The 14304-nt window shown below is 32.5% G+C and overlaps 1 protein-coding gene across 1 annotated transcript in view; it reads left to right on the top strand.

The window, feature by feature from the left end:
• The window catches only part of brinp3a.1 (bone morphogenetic protein/retinoic acid inducible neural-specific 3a, tandem duplicate 1), a 63189-nt gene that overhangs the window by 18506 nt on the left and 30379 nt on the right, over positions 1-14304 (top strand). Inside the window, 2 exon segments of the mRNA NM_001114437.1 lie at positions 2246-2433; positions 7211-7395. Of these exon segments, the coding sequence (NP_001107909.1) occupies positions 2246-2433; positions 7211-7395 (373 nt within the window).

The following is a 14304-nucleotide window of genomic DNA, read 5'->3' as shown; positions in this document are numbered from 1 at the left end:
CTAATTTCAGCAGATTTTTAGCTCATCTTTGAGTCTATTCATTTACTTGTGTAAATATGTGTAAATTTATATTTATTCAGCTTTGAGATATTTCAGTAATATTATTAACAAATATGAAAATGCTTGTATGACTTATTTACAAGACAGTTTGTAAAATAATATTTATATGAAGATATATTATATGAGAGACCTGCTTTGTTTACCAATTAAGTAAATCTAATTGCATTTGTATTGTAAACATTAAATAAAAATTCAAATGTATTATTTTTAACTTTATATATAAATTTTTTATTTATGATACTCCCACATAAATTCTCAGATTCTGCGCAAATAAAGCAAAAATGTCTGGTCCATCTAATCAGTCATTGATGACCTTCCAGCTGTGTGTGTAATTAGTTAGGGAACTGGAACTGGTGTGTTTGAAGTGCATGATGGGATTTGTAGTTTTTAGTTCATATCAATGGGAGATTTGTAGATATGCAAGCCCTAGATCACTGCTGATCATGATATACTGATTTTGATGCATTACCCTTGACACCCTGTGTCACCCTGTGACATTGCAAAATGCAGGAACTGAGATCCACTGATGTAATGATCATTTAATTTTTAAAAAATGCCCTGACAGTGGCAAATAGCTTTAGTTTAAGATTTATTTTGATTACATTAATGCTTAAGTTAACATTTAAATGGAATACTGGTATATAAAAAACACCTCAGTTTTTTGAAGTGTCCTTGCACTTTTTCACTTACTGTACTGTATTAAAAATGCTGTATCAAAAAGTAATTGTGCAATACACTACTCATTGTTGCATGTAAGCATGTGAAAACACTTGATTACTTGCATTAAAATAATTTTGTTGTCTTGCACTATATTAGATCTAACTACACACTTTTTTAACATTTATTTATTATTATTATTATTATTATATAAAAATAACAAATAAAAATAAAATAAAAATCTGTCTATGTTTATTATTATTATTATTATTATTATTATTATTATTATTATTATTATTATTATTATTATTTATTTATTATTTATTATTTATTATTTATTTTCATTTTTTTTATTTTTATTTTTTTACCAAATTAACATTTATTGAAATAAATGCTGTAAGCAAGACAGTTCAATTAATTCTGCCAAGTAGCTGTTCCTGAGACAGAAAAAGGACAGTGGCTGCTGATTTTTACAAATGAAATTCCAGGTGTTCTCATCTAACATACACCTCGATCCTTTTATCTGTGAAAGAAAGACGCTTGCCATTGTTGCTGATTACTTCCAGTCAGCCCTTATTCAGAGCCAATGTCAGAGAGAGAAAAAATAAATAATACAACAAATTGCACTATTATGTAGAGGACAACTGCTTTAAAAGCTGGCCAGAGCAATTCCTAAAACTGGCCTCCAGTTGAAAAAAAAAATTATAATAAATTGAATGCATAATATGATCTGAATCGCAAGCACAGGGGTCATGCAGTCATCGTATTTTCTCCTCAGCAGGTCTTAACTGAATATGCGTCGTACTCAAGCTGCGTGAAGGTTTCACAGACCTCTCTTTAAACTGTTACTTTTTCTCTTACATTTGGGGAATATACGGAACAGCAATTTCAGAGGAGCTTAAACTGTACAGTGATAAACACTGAACCAGATACACTGAAACCATCTGTCCCAGCTGTTGCAAAAAAAAAAAAAAAAAGTCAGGATTTTACCATAAATAACCAGGATTATAAAATTAAATAATATAAAATTAAGTAAAATTAAATTAAATTAAATTAAATTAAATTAAATTAAATTAAATTAAATTAAACAAAAATAAATAAAACAAAACAAATAAAATAAAATAAAATAAAATAAAACAAAATAAAAAATGTTAAATAAAATTGAATTAAAGTTGAAATGCATGATCATCTTTAAAGAATAAATGAAATTAATAAATAAATGAATAAATAATAAATACATTCAAATGAAATATATTGAAAAATTTACTTTTTATCATATTAATATGAACTATTTCTTTTGTTTGCATCATCCATAGCCTTCTTTTTTTATTTGGGGAATATACAGCGTGCCAATTTCAGAAGACCTTAAACTACAGTGGCAAACACTGCACCAGATACTAAAACAAACTCTCCCAGCTGTTGAAAAAAAATATTGTTCAGGATATCACCCTCCTGTGTCCATTGTGACTCAAATGAAGGACATTTTCAAATAGTGTGTGTGTGTGTGTGTTTTTGTGTGACCTTGCAGAGAGTTTGGGCGCTGGAAGGTGAACAGCCTGGCTCTGGAGAGAGAGGACAATGGAGTGGCTCTACCCCTCGATCCAGAGTTCATGCAAACCATCAGACAGTTGGGCCGCAGACCCTCCGTTGCTGCCATTACTGAGAACATCATCAGAAAATATGGCACACACTTTCTGCTTTCAGCTACGCTTGGAGGTATTGGAACAAAGACAGCAGTTCGTTTTTACCAAATGCCTTCTTTCAGTAGAAAACAAAAGTAATCTTGAGATGCATCTTGGTATATTGTGACATGAGAAGCTAGTGTGTTAAAAAAAGCATGAATATGATCAAGTTGAAATTTCTGTCTGAATTACAGTTTGACTAAATGTATTTTAAGGGTGCGTTTGTGAAGATTTACATGGCAACTGCTTTTTTAGTGGCTGTAAATGCAAACTTTGGAAAACATTCGAATGCAAATTACTTAAAAAACAGTTTTTTGCTGATATACACCAGGCACATGTGTATTACTACTCAGTATCTGTTTCTCTAATAGCTGTGGTAGGTTAATAACAACAAACACCCTAAATAAATAATTAATAATTAATAGGGGTGTCACGATTCTCCAAATCCTCGATTTGATTACATTTTCGATTCTTAAGTCACGATTCGATTCGATTTTCGATTATGAATAATTAATTAATTAATAACAAATTAATTATTTGTAGCCTACCGTTTAAACTACCTGACCTGTATGGTCTTTGTTTTACCCATAAACAAATCATACAGTAAATGAATAAAGGCAAGTTATACACATAATTACTAACTGTCAATCACTTTTTTCTTGTATATAGGCAGTGATCTGTGTCGTTATTATGGCGTCTGTAAAAAAAGGTGCACAACCAACAGGAACCAGCCAACAGTATCTGAGATGTTTGCTAAACACTAAACACTAAGTACTAGTGTGAAAGTAAAAGATTGAAGCAGTCTTAACTAGGTTAATTAGGTTAACCAGGCAGGTTAGGGTAATTAGGCAAGTTATTGTATCACGATGGTTTGTTCTGGAGACTGAAAAACAATTAGCTTAAGGGGCTAATAAATTTGACCTTAAAATGGTTCATAAAAAATTAAGAACTGCTTTTATTCTAGCCAAAATAAAACAAATAAGACTTTGTTCAGAGGAAAAAATATTATCAGACATACTATCAACATTTCCTTGCTCTGTTAAACATCATTTAGGAAATATTTTAAAAAGAAAAAAACAACAAAGGGGGGCTTATAATTCTGACTTCCACTGTATATATATATTTACAGTAATTTTTTTAATGTTTTTAAGAAAACTTATTCAGTTCATCAAGGTTACATTTATTAAATGTAAAAAATGTTAAATTGTTAAATATTTATCAAAATTTTAAATAACTGCTTTGTTATTGTGTGTAGTTTCAAATAAAATTATTACTCCAGACATTATTGCTTTTATTACTATTACCATTAATAAATATAATAATAATTAATATTAGTGAATTCTGAAGGATCATGTTGCTCTATAAAATAACTGTTCAAAAGTAGTTTATCATTTAATTTATTCATTTATTCCAGTGATTTTAAAGATGAAATTTCAGCTTCATTACTCCAGTCACATTTCATAATTTGTATTTATAATGAAATAATTGCAGCCTTGGAGAGCAGAAGAAGCTTAGTTTAACATATTTAACAATCATGCTGACCCTAAACTTTTGAGCAGTTGTGTATAGAATATTTTAGAAGCAAAAATGTGCACTTTAATTTTAACTACCCACAGACATTGTCACCGAATATAAAGCAGAGGTCAGACTTTCTCATATACACAAAGCCTCATTTCAATTTTCAGGTTTTGTAAAAATCGATCTATTGAATTAATCAATCTATTAAAGAAACGTTGGCTAGAATTCTGCATTATAGGCTTAAATTATAGAGAGACATAGCAGATGAACCGAGACTGCATCAGATCAATGTAAATCTTTCTTTCGAGCTGTCAGTGCGGAAATGAACAAAACAACAGGCCTAATACAACATATTATACAATTAAAATATAGAAAAATTAACAAATAGTAATTTCGGTCAATTTTCCTGACGGATAAACCAAGATCAGGCTGGATAAACAGCTCTCGGGAATATTTCAGCATGCTTTTACTTTCATATTTACCGGTAAGAATGACATCACGCCCTGCTCATCATTCTCTCTTCATATAGCCGTATATATGGCTATTACACGATCATAATACACTGTGATATAGCCTGGGTCGTTAGTTTGTTGTATTGTTTTGTTTTCTCACTACAATCGATCCGCTCAGTAGGGCAGAGACCGTCTTATTCAGGCGATCTTGGACTGATTGAATTGGCGCGGATATGAGCGCAACTGCTGGATATATGCCAAACAAACCGCGCTAACGGGGGAAACAAGACAGATTCCGAAACAAACGTCTATGTGTGAAAGCACCGTAAGATTGTATTTGCACACAATTGACAGACAATCGCAGCACGCAGCTCTGGCTCGATCTGTCAGGCAACAAGGCAGCACTGTACGCTGGCCCGAGCGTCTCGCACGCTGGCTCCGGGCTACCGGGCAGTCCTTATTGTCGAGCCCTGAAAGTTTAAGCTCTGTCGATGGGTCTCCTGCGTCTGCACAGTTTAACAAGCACTTCAACAAGCGTGTTGAAGCAAGCCAAGCTGACGTGACATGGGGGCGTAGCAGCATCGAGATTATATTTTTTGATTCGATAATCAAAATCGAGCATAAATTTCGATCGATTTCGATTTAAAATCGAAATCGTGACACCCTTAATAATTAAAAATGTAAATACATAATTTATATAATAATAATATATAGTTGCAATCAGAATTATTAGCCCCCTGAACTAATAGCCCCCCTGTTTATTTATCTGTATCTGTTTAACGGAGAGAAGATTTTTTCAGCACATTTCTAAATATAATAGTTTTAATAACTCATTTCTAATAACTGATTTATCTTTGTCATATTGACAGTAAATAATATTTGAATAGATATTTTTCAAGACACTTTTGTACAGCTTAAAATGACTTTTAAAGGCTTAACTAGGTTAATTAGGTCAACTAGGCAGGTTAGGGTAATTAGGCAAGTTATTATATAACGATGGTTTGTTCTTAGACTATCGGAAAAAAAAAAGCTTAAAGCGGCTAATAATTTTGACCTTAGAATGTTTTAAAAAAAAATTAAAAACTGCTTTTATTCTAGCAGAAATAAAACAAACAGGACTTTCTCCAGAAGAAAAAATACACATACTGTGAAAATTTCCTTGCTCTTGTTAAACATCATTTGGGAAATATAAAATATATTATTATAAATAAATATATTTATAGTTTCTTCTGTGTTCGTCGTCTATTTTCTGCTTAACTTAATAATTAAACAAAATTATTGGCAATTAAATATTTAATATTTTATTCTTTTTGATTAAACACTTTACCCTGAAACTTTATATTTGATAAATATGCTGTAATATAGATTAATAATGCCATCTGTTCCATAAATCTGCTTCTGGTATACATTAATTTCAATTAAAATATCAATTGATTGACAGTCACATTAATATGATTTTAATCAAATGTTCACATTGAGTCTAAATTGATTTTGTACATGATTATTAATGAATTAAGTTCCATAAATTGCATGCATACTTTTTGCAATTAAAAATCCCATATATATTTATTAGATTTAATAAAATATGTTACCATGAAGTATATTCAACTAATATACTTTCATACTTTCTTTCCCCTTTATGTTTATGACATTTTTTTCAACCTTCAAACACACAAACTGTCATGTTTTAATTTTAAAAATCTTTAACTAATTATTTTAATAAACTGACAGTCGTATTATTATGATCTAATTAAAGACATATGCATGAAACTCTTTCTTTAAATGACAGTATTATATATTATCATTTCTTTATATCTAGTTGAAGTCAGAATTATTAGCCCCCCTAGTCATGTTTTTCTAATTTCTGTTTAACGGAGAGAAGATTTTTCAACACATTTCTAAACATAATAGTTTTAATAACTCGTTTCTAATAACTGATTTATTTTATCTTTGCCATGATGACAGTAAATAATGTTTTACTAGATATTTTTCAAGACACTTCTATATAGCTTAAAGCAACATTTAAAGGCTTTACTGGGTTAATTAGGTTAACTAGGCAGGTTAGAGTAATTATTGTATAGCGATGGTTTGTTCTGTAGACTATTGAAATAATATATAGCTTACAAGGGCTAATAATTTTGACCTTAAAATGTTTTTTTTTATATTAAAACCTCTTTTATTCAAGAGGCAATAAAACAAAATAAGACTTTCTCCAAAAGGAAAAATATTATCAGACATACTGTGAAAATTGCAGCTGGAAGGGCTTCTGCTGCGTAAAAACATGTGCTGGATTAGTTGGCGGTTCATTTTGCTGTGGCGTCACCGTATTAATGAAGGGACTAAGCCGAAAATAAAATAAATAAATACTGTGAACATTTCTTTCCTCTGTTAAACATTATTTAGGAAATATTTGAAAAAGAAAAAAAAAATCAAAGGGGGGCTAATAATTCTTACTTCAACTGTGTGTATTTTATTTGAAGTTTTAATTATTGACTTATGTACTTATATTAATTTACATGGATTTGTTACACAGAAAAAAAAAAAAAAAAAAAAATATATATATATATATATATATATATATATATATATATATATATATATATATATATATATATATATATATATATATATATTAATGACATTGAGATTTCTCATTAATTACAAATGTCAGAATAACTAATATATAAAAAAGAAATTTCCATCTTCTAGTCTGTACTCCAGAAACTAGCTTTATATAAAATTCCCTTGCTTTTCTCCAACATAAACACAAAGAACATTTTTTATAAAGCCATTTTCCCCAGCGTGCCTCACTCTTTCATGTTGCTCTAACCCCCATTGCAGGTGAGGAGGCGTTGACTATATTTGTGGACAAGAGGAGGCTTAGCCGGCCGGCGGACCTGACTGACTCAAATGGCACGGCGGTGACTCTGGAGGCCCTGCACCAGCTGGCTGCCTCCTATTTTATAGACAGAGAGAGTACTCTGCGAAAACTGCACCACCTCCAGATCGCCACCACTGCCATCAAGGTAACCCTGTGGCCTAGATGCGCACAGACCTGGGGACCTGACCCCACGTTTGAGTGCTTATTTTTGGAAAAGAGTTTGACTTGAGCTTTGCTGTTTCTATTGTTTTTGCAGCTGCATCATGCGGAGAATCAAAAAAGTGGGTTAATTGTGTGAGAAGCACAGCAGTTTTCTCCCTAATTTCATTCTTTTGTTGTGGGGAGGTGTTAATGAGTCGTAGGTTTGAACAAAATGCTGTGCGGTGATTGTTTGAGTTAAATTGTGGTTGAAAGTCACTGTTTCTGTGACACATCATACATCAGTTAATCCATAGCAAGCTAGCCGTAGCAAGCAATATGTGTCAGGTCAGTGATTGTGCTTAAAACAGTAACCCACATACTCTGCATTAAATGAGTTAAATACCTTGTGCACAATGCAGGAGTGTTTACAATGCGGCTAAATGCATGTTGTTGAAGTTAGGATTGAAATTGTGGTTTAAAAAATACAGTAGAGGATGGTTTAGTATGCATTATATTGAATTCATTGTAAGGATAGAGATTGTAAATATTTGAATCCTTCAGATTTGAGATCTCTCTTAAAGGGGATTCACTTTGCAGACATTCAAATTAATCTTAAGTACTAATAGTAGTTCCTATCCATATGTTATCCAAAATGTTATTTATTTTTTGATAATTTTGTGAGAAAGTTACAGCTTTTTGATTCTATCTGGGAAAACTGGGAGAAGTTGATGAATTGATGTGTTGTAAATTCAGCAGTTTTAATCTCCATTGCAGTGCATGATGCTGCTGCGTGTCATGTCGTAAACCAGACATGTTGCCATGGAAATGGCTGCATTCTAAATATCTCACAAATGTGGTGAAGGTGTTAGCTAAAGTATTTAAAACGCACATGATAAAATGTTGTAATAATTTTGGTTAAACAAGATCAGCATTAAAAGACACACTTTCTAGGACTCTTAGGATTCTCTGCCAAATCCTGTTTAGCACTGTTGTGGGGTCATAGGTGTGCATTTGCGCGGGTCACATGCATGCTTTTCCAGATAAAGCAACCATAAAAGTATATCCATCTTTGATTAAGTAACTAAAAACTAGGCTCAAAATTTTTTTGTGAAACTAGTTTTCTAGTATTTATTTTAAGAAATACTCTGTTTTACATCCCAATAATTTTTTGAAAGTACTAAATAGCAATAGACGACCTCTTTAATTATTCCATAATGGTTTCATAAGATAATTTTACTACTTTTAAAGGGCTTTTAAAGCCCTGTTTAAGCACAGTCTGAAAAAAAAAGTTGCAAAAGTGGGCATGGTAAAACTGTGGAGAGGCCATGAAATAAACATCAAGGCTTTGCACAAATACATGCAGCATTTCATCCTTAAACAAAATAAATATACACTTGGCATGGTTTCACAGTGTATTACAACCATGTTACTGCTATAATTTAATCCCCTCACACAAGCACTATTCAACATGACCTTCTATTGCAAAAATGAACAAGAATCCACGTTTAAAAGGATGTGACTGATGTAGAGCCTTGAGTATAAAAACATAATATTATTGGCAACACTGTTGCAGCAAACTCCACTGACGCTCAGAAATTAAATGTAAAGCAGGTCAGCTAAGGTATGTTAAACTTACATGTGAACATGTTAAAATCATTATGGTTAAACAAGATCAGCATTCAAAAACACACTTATTGGTGACTCATTCTCAGCTTAATCCTGTTTAGCACTGTTGTGGGGTCAAAGATGTGCATTTGCGCAGGTCACACACATGTGCTTTTGCAGATTAACCAATGATAAAAGTATATCCATCTTTGATTAGGAAACTAAAAGCTAGGCTCAAAAAATAGTGAAACTATTTACAATCAAGAATTTATTATTATTATTTTTTTAAGAAATTCTCCGTTTTACATATATATATTTTTTTTTGAAAGTATTAAATAGCTTTATACGACTTCTTTAATTATTCCATAATGGTTTCTTCAGATAATTTTACTACTTTTAAAGGGCTTTTAAAGCCCGGTTTAAGCACAGTCTGAAAAAAAGTAGCAAAAGTGGGCATGGTAAAACTGTGGAGTGGCCATAAAATAAGCATCAAGGCTTTGCTCAAATGCATGCAGCATTTCACCTTTAGACAAAATAAATATACACTCGGCACGGTCTCATAGTGTTTTAAAAACATACATACACAATGTTACTGCTATAATTTACACTCAAATATATGGAAAAAATAACTTGCAGTATGTGTGAAAATACACAAAATACTGTTGCTATTTGAATAACTTAAGGCTTATTTGTCAGTGTTTATATGAGCTGTAAGGTCTCATTTCAAGATGATGTAAAGACCAGTTACAGGCAACATTAAATGAATAGTATTTGATGGGGCATCATCTTTTATTATTAGTTTACTTTTGCAACTATTTATAATAAAACTTTATGCCAGCTTTCACCGTAATGATTGTTAAACTTTTAACACATTTACTGTTATATATTATTGTATAATATTAAGGATTTCTCTGTCTCCTTATAGCTTACAGACACAAAATCATTTAAAACATAAGCACTGGACACCACAAGGCTAAAACAGCACTATATCTCTGCGTTTGACAGCGCATATTGTCAATCAGAGGCTGTTCTCAGGTGTCCTTCAAAAAACTGTCAGTCATCAGACAGATTACCTTGCTTCCATGTAAAGCATTTGGTGTATTTTAATCCCCTCACACAAGCACTATTCAACATGGCCCTCTATTGCAAAAATGGACAAGAATCCATGTTTAAAAGGATGTGACTGATGTAGAGCCTTGAGTATAAAAATATAATATTATTGACAACAACACTGCAGCTCAGATGTAACTGATGTATTCCACTCCACTGCCGCTCAGAAATGGAATGTAAAATTCCTCTGATTTGCAGTGTGTCTGCAGTGAGTTTGTATTTTTATTCTTAAGTACACAGTTAACCTGGAAATCAAATGTTTCCATTCTAATTTGTGCCACTTTCATATGTGGTTTAAAATCCATTGTAAGTCAGATGTTTTGGAATGTGAACCGTAATATTGGAATTCATTCAACTTTAAGATAATTATTTAGATCTTTTGCAAACTGCAAACACATAATTTTATAAATGTAAGCACCCAAATGCATATAGTAAATGTAAATGCTGTCTTCTATGTTTGGGACATTCTAGAATCATACATTATCTGTCCTTAATAAAAACATAAGTACAGTGAATAAAAAGTATTTCATTCCAAAAATTTTCAAAATGAAATAATGGTTGATTTCTGTGAGTTGTTCTGTTAAGGAATATGTTGTACATTTGGTTCTCAAATTTTTGTTCTTTATTAAAAGCACTTTACAAATGTACAAAGCCCTCAGCCCATTTAAACCTATAGCTTTAATAAAACTGTTATTAAGAAAAAAATAATTCAGAGATAGCAAGTATAAGTTTTTATAATTCACATCAAAAACCTTTAAGTTTAAAAACGTTCTACAAATAAATACTACAAATTTATAATACCAATACCTTAACAATTGTCCCCATGTTTCTGTCAGTCCTGTCACATTTGCATTAAATTTAACCTAAAATGTGTGCAATACACCTTTTAGGCTATGACTTGGAAGTGACATTATTTGACCAAGAAGAAGCAGACAGTGATCTTTGATACGTTCTATCATTGAATTGTATAATTTTATGCATGTTTTTGTATGATTCAAGTCAGGCCCTGTCACATTTTTTATAAGTGAAAATGTAAGTTTCTGGTAGAATGTCCCTTTTATTTCTGTATGATAGGACAATGCATGTGATGTAGAATTGTGTTTTGTAGCATGTGGGCATTCCTAAGTTTCTGCTGAAAAAAACATTTGATAATGTTTCTGTGTTAAATGAACACTGAGTCAGTACACTGCCAAAATAATTATTCTTTTCCTTAACAAAGTATGATTACACTTGCACATTACTCCCAAATAAGTAATTTTCCATGTGGTTCATTGCATGTAGTTCAAAATGCTAAAATGATGAGCAAGATTAGTTAACAAACCCGTTCCATACATATTTCTCTCAAAAAGGGCAACTTTTCTGATGTAGTCAGTTTGCACATTAGCTCATATGGTACATTGCACTTGTGATGCAAAGTCCTCTGGGAAGAGTCCCGTGAAGCACAGTTTGACAAAACCATGTAAAGACTATGCAAAATGGCATGGATGTTTCAGTAAGGGTAATTTTGTGTCATGCTTTTGTTAACACTTGGTCAGGTTTAGAGTGTGGTTTAGCGTTGGTCACGAGTGTTTAAACTCGGTCCTGGAGGGCTGGTGTCCTGCAAAGTTTAGCTCCAACTTCCTTTAACACACCTGCCTGGAAGTTTCTAATACACCTAGAAAGAGCTTGATTAGCTGGTTCAGGTGTGTTTAATTGCAGTTGGAACTAAAATATGCAGGACACCGACCCTCCAGAACCAAGTTTCATAAGAAAGGTGCAATAAAATGTACCATAGCAATGCATTTTAGATTTTGTAGAAACATACCCACTATACCTTAAATAATAAAACATGAAAAGTGGAACAAAACAGCAGAAGTAATCTTCAATTTATGCAGAAATGTAGCCAGAATCACGCATTAAGAATGAGCCTGGGTTCATCAATTCTCTCTGGAAATATGATATTGACCACATTTAAAACAATAACATCTATTCAATAAAAGGATCTGTGCAAAAGTTCAACAGTAATGGCTCATTTCCACTGAGCAGTACAGTACAGTATGCACTTTCCATGTTCACTGTCAGATTTACCAAAATAGAGTACTGTACTTTTAATGACTCTTTCATGAGGCTACCTAGCACAGCATTATTCTACCAAAGGGCGGAGTTCTACTTGCCACTTTATGCTATTGGCTTACAGAGAATCATCTCTTGCATTTGCAACACCCTAAGGGAACGACAACACAGGGAGATACATTTTAAATACACAGTTGATATATGATACTGTAATAACACAATGACAGCACCCAGCAATGAACCATGTGCAAGCAAAACTCAACCAGGACTGATAGCCACACGACAAGAAGGAAAAACAAGATCTGCTGTATGTCCAGCATTCAATGAGGAAGAAAAACAAAAAACAATTTATTGGATTTACATTTTTTTTAGGAAATGAGGTTGCAAACAGTTTATTTGGGCTGAATTTATATTAATTTATTTATTTTGTGTCGATTTTGTCTTTTCTTTTTCATTTCTATAAAACCCGTTTGAACACATTTTTATGTTTTTAATCATGTTTATCCTTTGTTGTTTTTAATTCTCTTATGCTTGTATTTTATGTTTCCTTTATTCTTGTCTGTGTAAAGCACTTTGAATTACCATTGTGTATGAAATGTGCTATATAAATAAACTTGCATTGCCTCGCCTGTAAATTCAGCCCATATAAATTGTTATTATAGGGCCATTCACATGTTGTGTCTAAACATGTGAGAAGCATGAGGGCTGTCATTTCCTCTCTCTATTAACTGTGTATACACATTTGAAATTACAAACTTGAGTGTGCATGTTGGTGCCTAGTTTAAATAATGCTCATATAATGAAATGTAACATAAAAACAAACCAGGCCAAAGGCTTTTAACTTATTTATTTATTAACACAAACTACTCACAGAGTCACAAAGTTTTTTTTTTTTTTGTAAAGAACCACGACCAAGACAGTGAGTCAAAGTGAGTCAGCAGGAGACTGTGTGAGTGAGAGAACAGGGATTTACTTCCTTCTGCTTTATAGCTTTATGTCCTCAACTCAACCAACAGAACAGCAAACGTACCAGTGCAAAATACACTTTATGTGAACTGCCAGTACAGCTTTCTTCTTCGAGTGAGAATGATGTTGGTTTAAACCTTCTGGCTTACATGACACCTACCAAGTAGGGCAGTGGTTCTTAAAATGAGGGATTTTTTAGATCCAAAAATCTAATTCCTTTTATTAAACTATTAAAATTACTCTTTTTTTTATCCATAACCTACTGAAGAACAAAATAGTTTTTTTATATTACCATTGTTAACATGTTAATAATAAAAATTTTAAAACAACATGCAAATAAAAAGCCATCAGCCTTTCGATTTATTTATTTTGTGACCCCTGGGATGATTACATTGTATTAAAGATGCAGCAAAAGTGTCAGATGCAGCACATTAATTTTATGGCATTCTTTACATCACTCATGCACATTCAAAATAAATACAGGCCACCACTGAACATACAGGATGGTCTCCAAGTGGCGTTCTCCAAAACTAAATGATGAATAGACTTGGGCCTACTGATATGTGTGCACCTTTGTGTGCAAAGTTTATATATTTATAACCACCTCAGAAAATATTGGGGGTTGTGAGTCACTGGCACTATTATTTTGGGGGTTGCAGGGTGAAAAATTTGGGAACTCCTGAAATAGGGTTATGTTGGCAGTGAAAACGCAAGCCTTATCAGGGTGACCTGTACTGAATTGAATTGTTCTGTACTGAACCATGCCACTCAGTGGAAAATGTAAAAAATATGGATGTTGCAACAGCGCCTTTTGCCATAGAACACTTTGAATGCAAAACTGACAGGCACAAACTCTTGCAAAAGACTGCTGAAATTGGAGCCTGAGTATGCACGGAAGGACTGCCTGATGGAGCCAGAGGCGGAGCCACAGGATCAACTTCCAACCAAACAATTTTACCTCAAACCAACCACACCCCCCAACCTTCTCATTTGACCGGCCATATCTGCACTGTAACAAAGGATCGCTAAATGAATAAATAATTAAATATAAACAATATATGTTGGACTGCAGAAATAAACGATCTTTCATACACTTTAGCCCAAGTTAGACTAAGCTATGAGCACAAAAATATTTTTCTTATAACGAGTTGTTGGTATATATTATATTCATAGGGGTTGA

This window comes from Danio rerio, chromosome 6 (assembly GCF_049306965.1).
Source record: "Danio rerio strain Tuebingen ecotype United States chromosome 6, GRCz12tu, whole genome shotgun sequence".
Classification (NCBI taxonomy): domain Eukaryota; kingdom Metazoa; phylum Chordata; class Actinopteri; order Cypriniformes; family Danionidae; genus Danio; species Danio rerio.
Note: the sequence above shows the minus strand (reverse complement) of the source record. Positions and strands in the feature narration are given on the sequence as shown.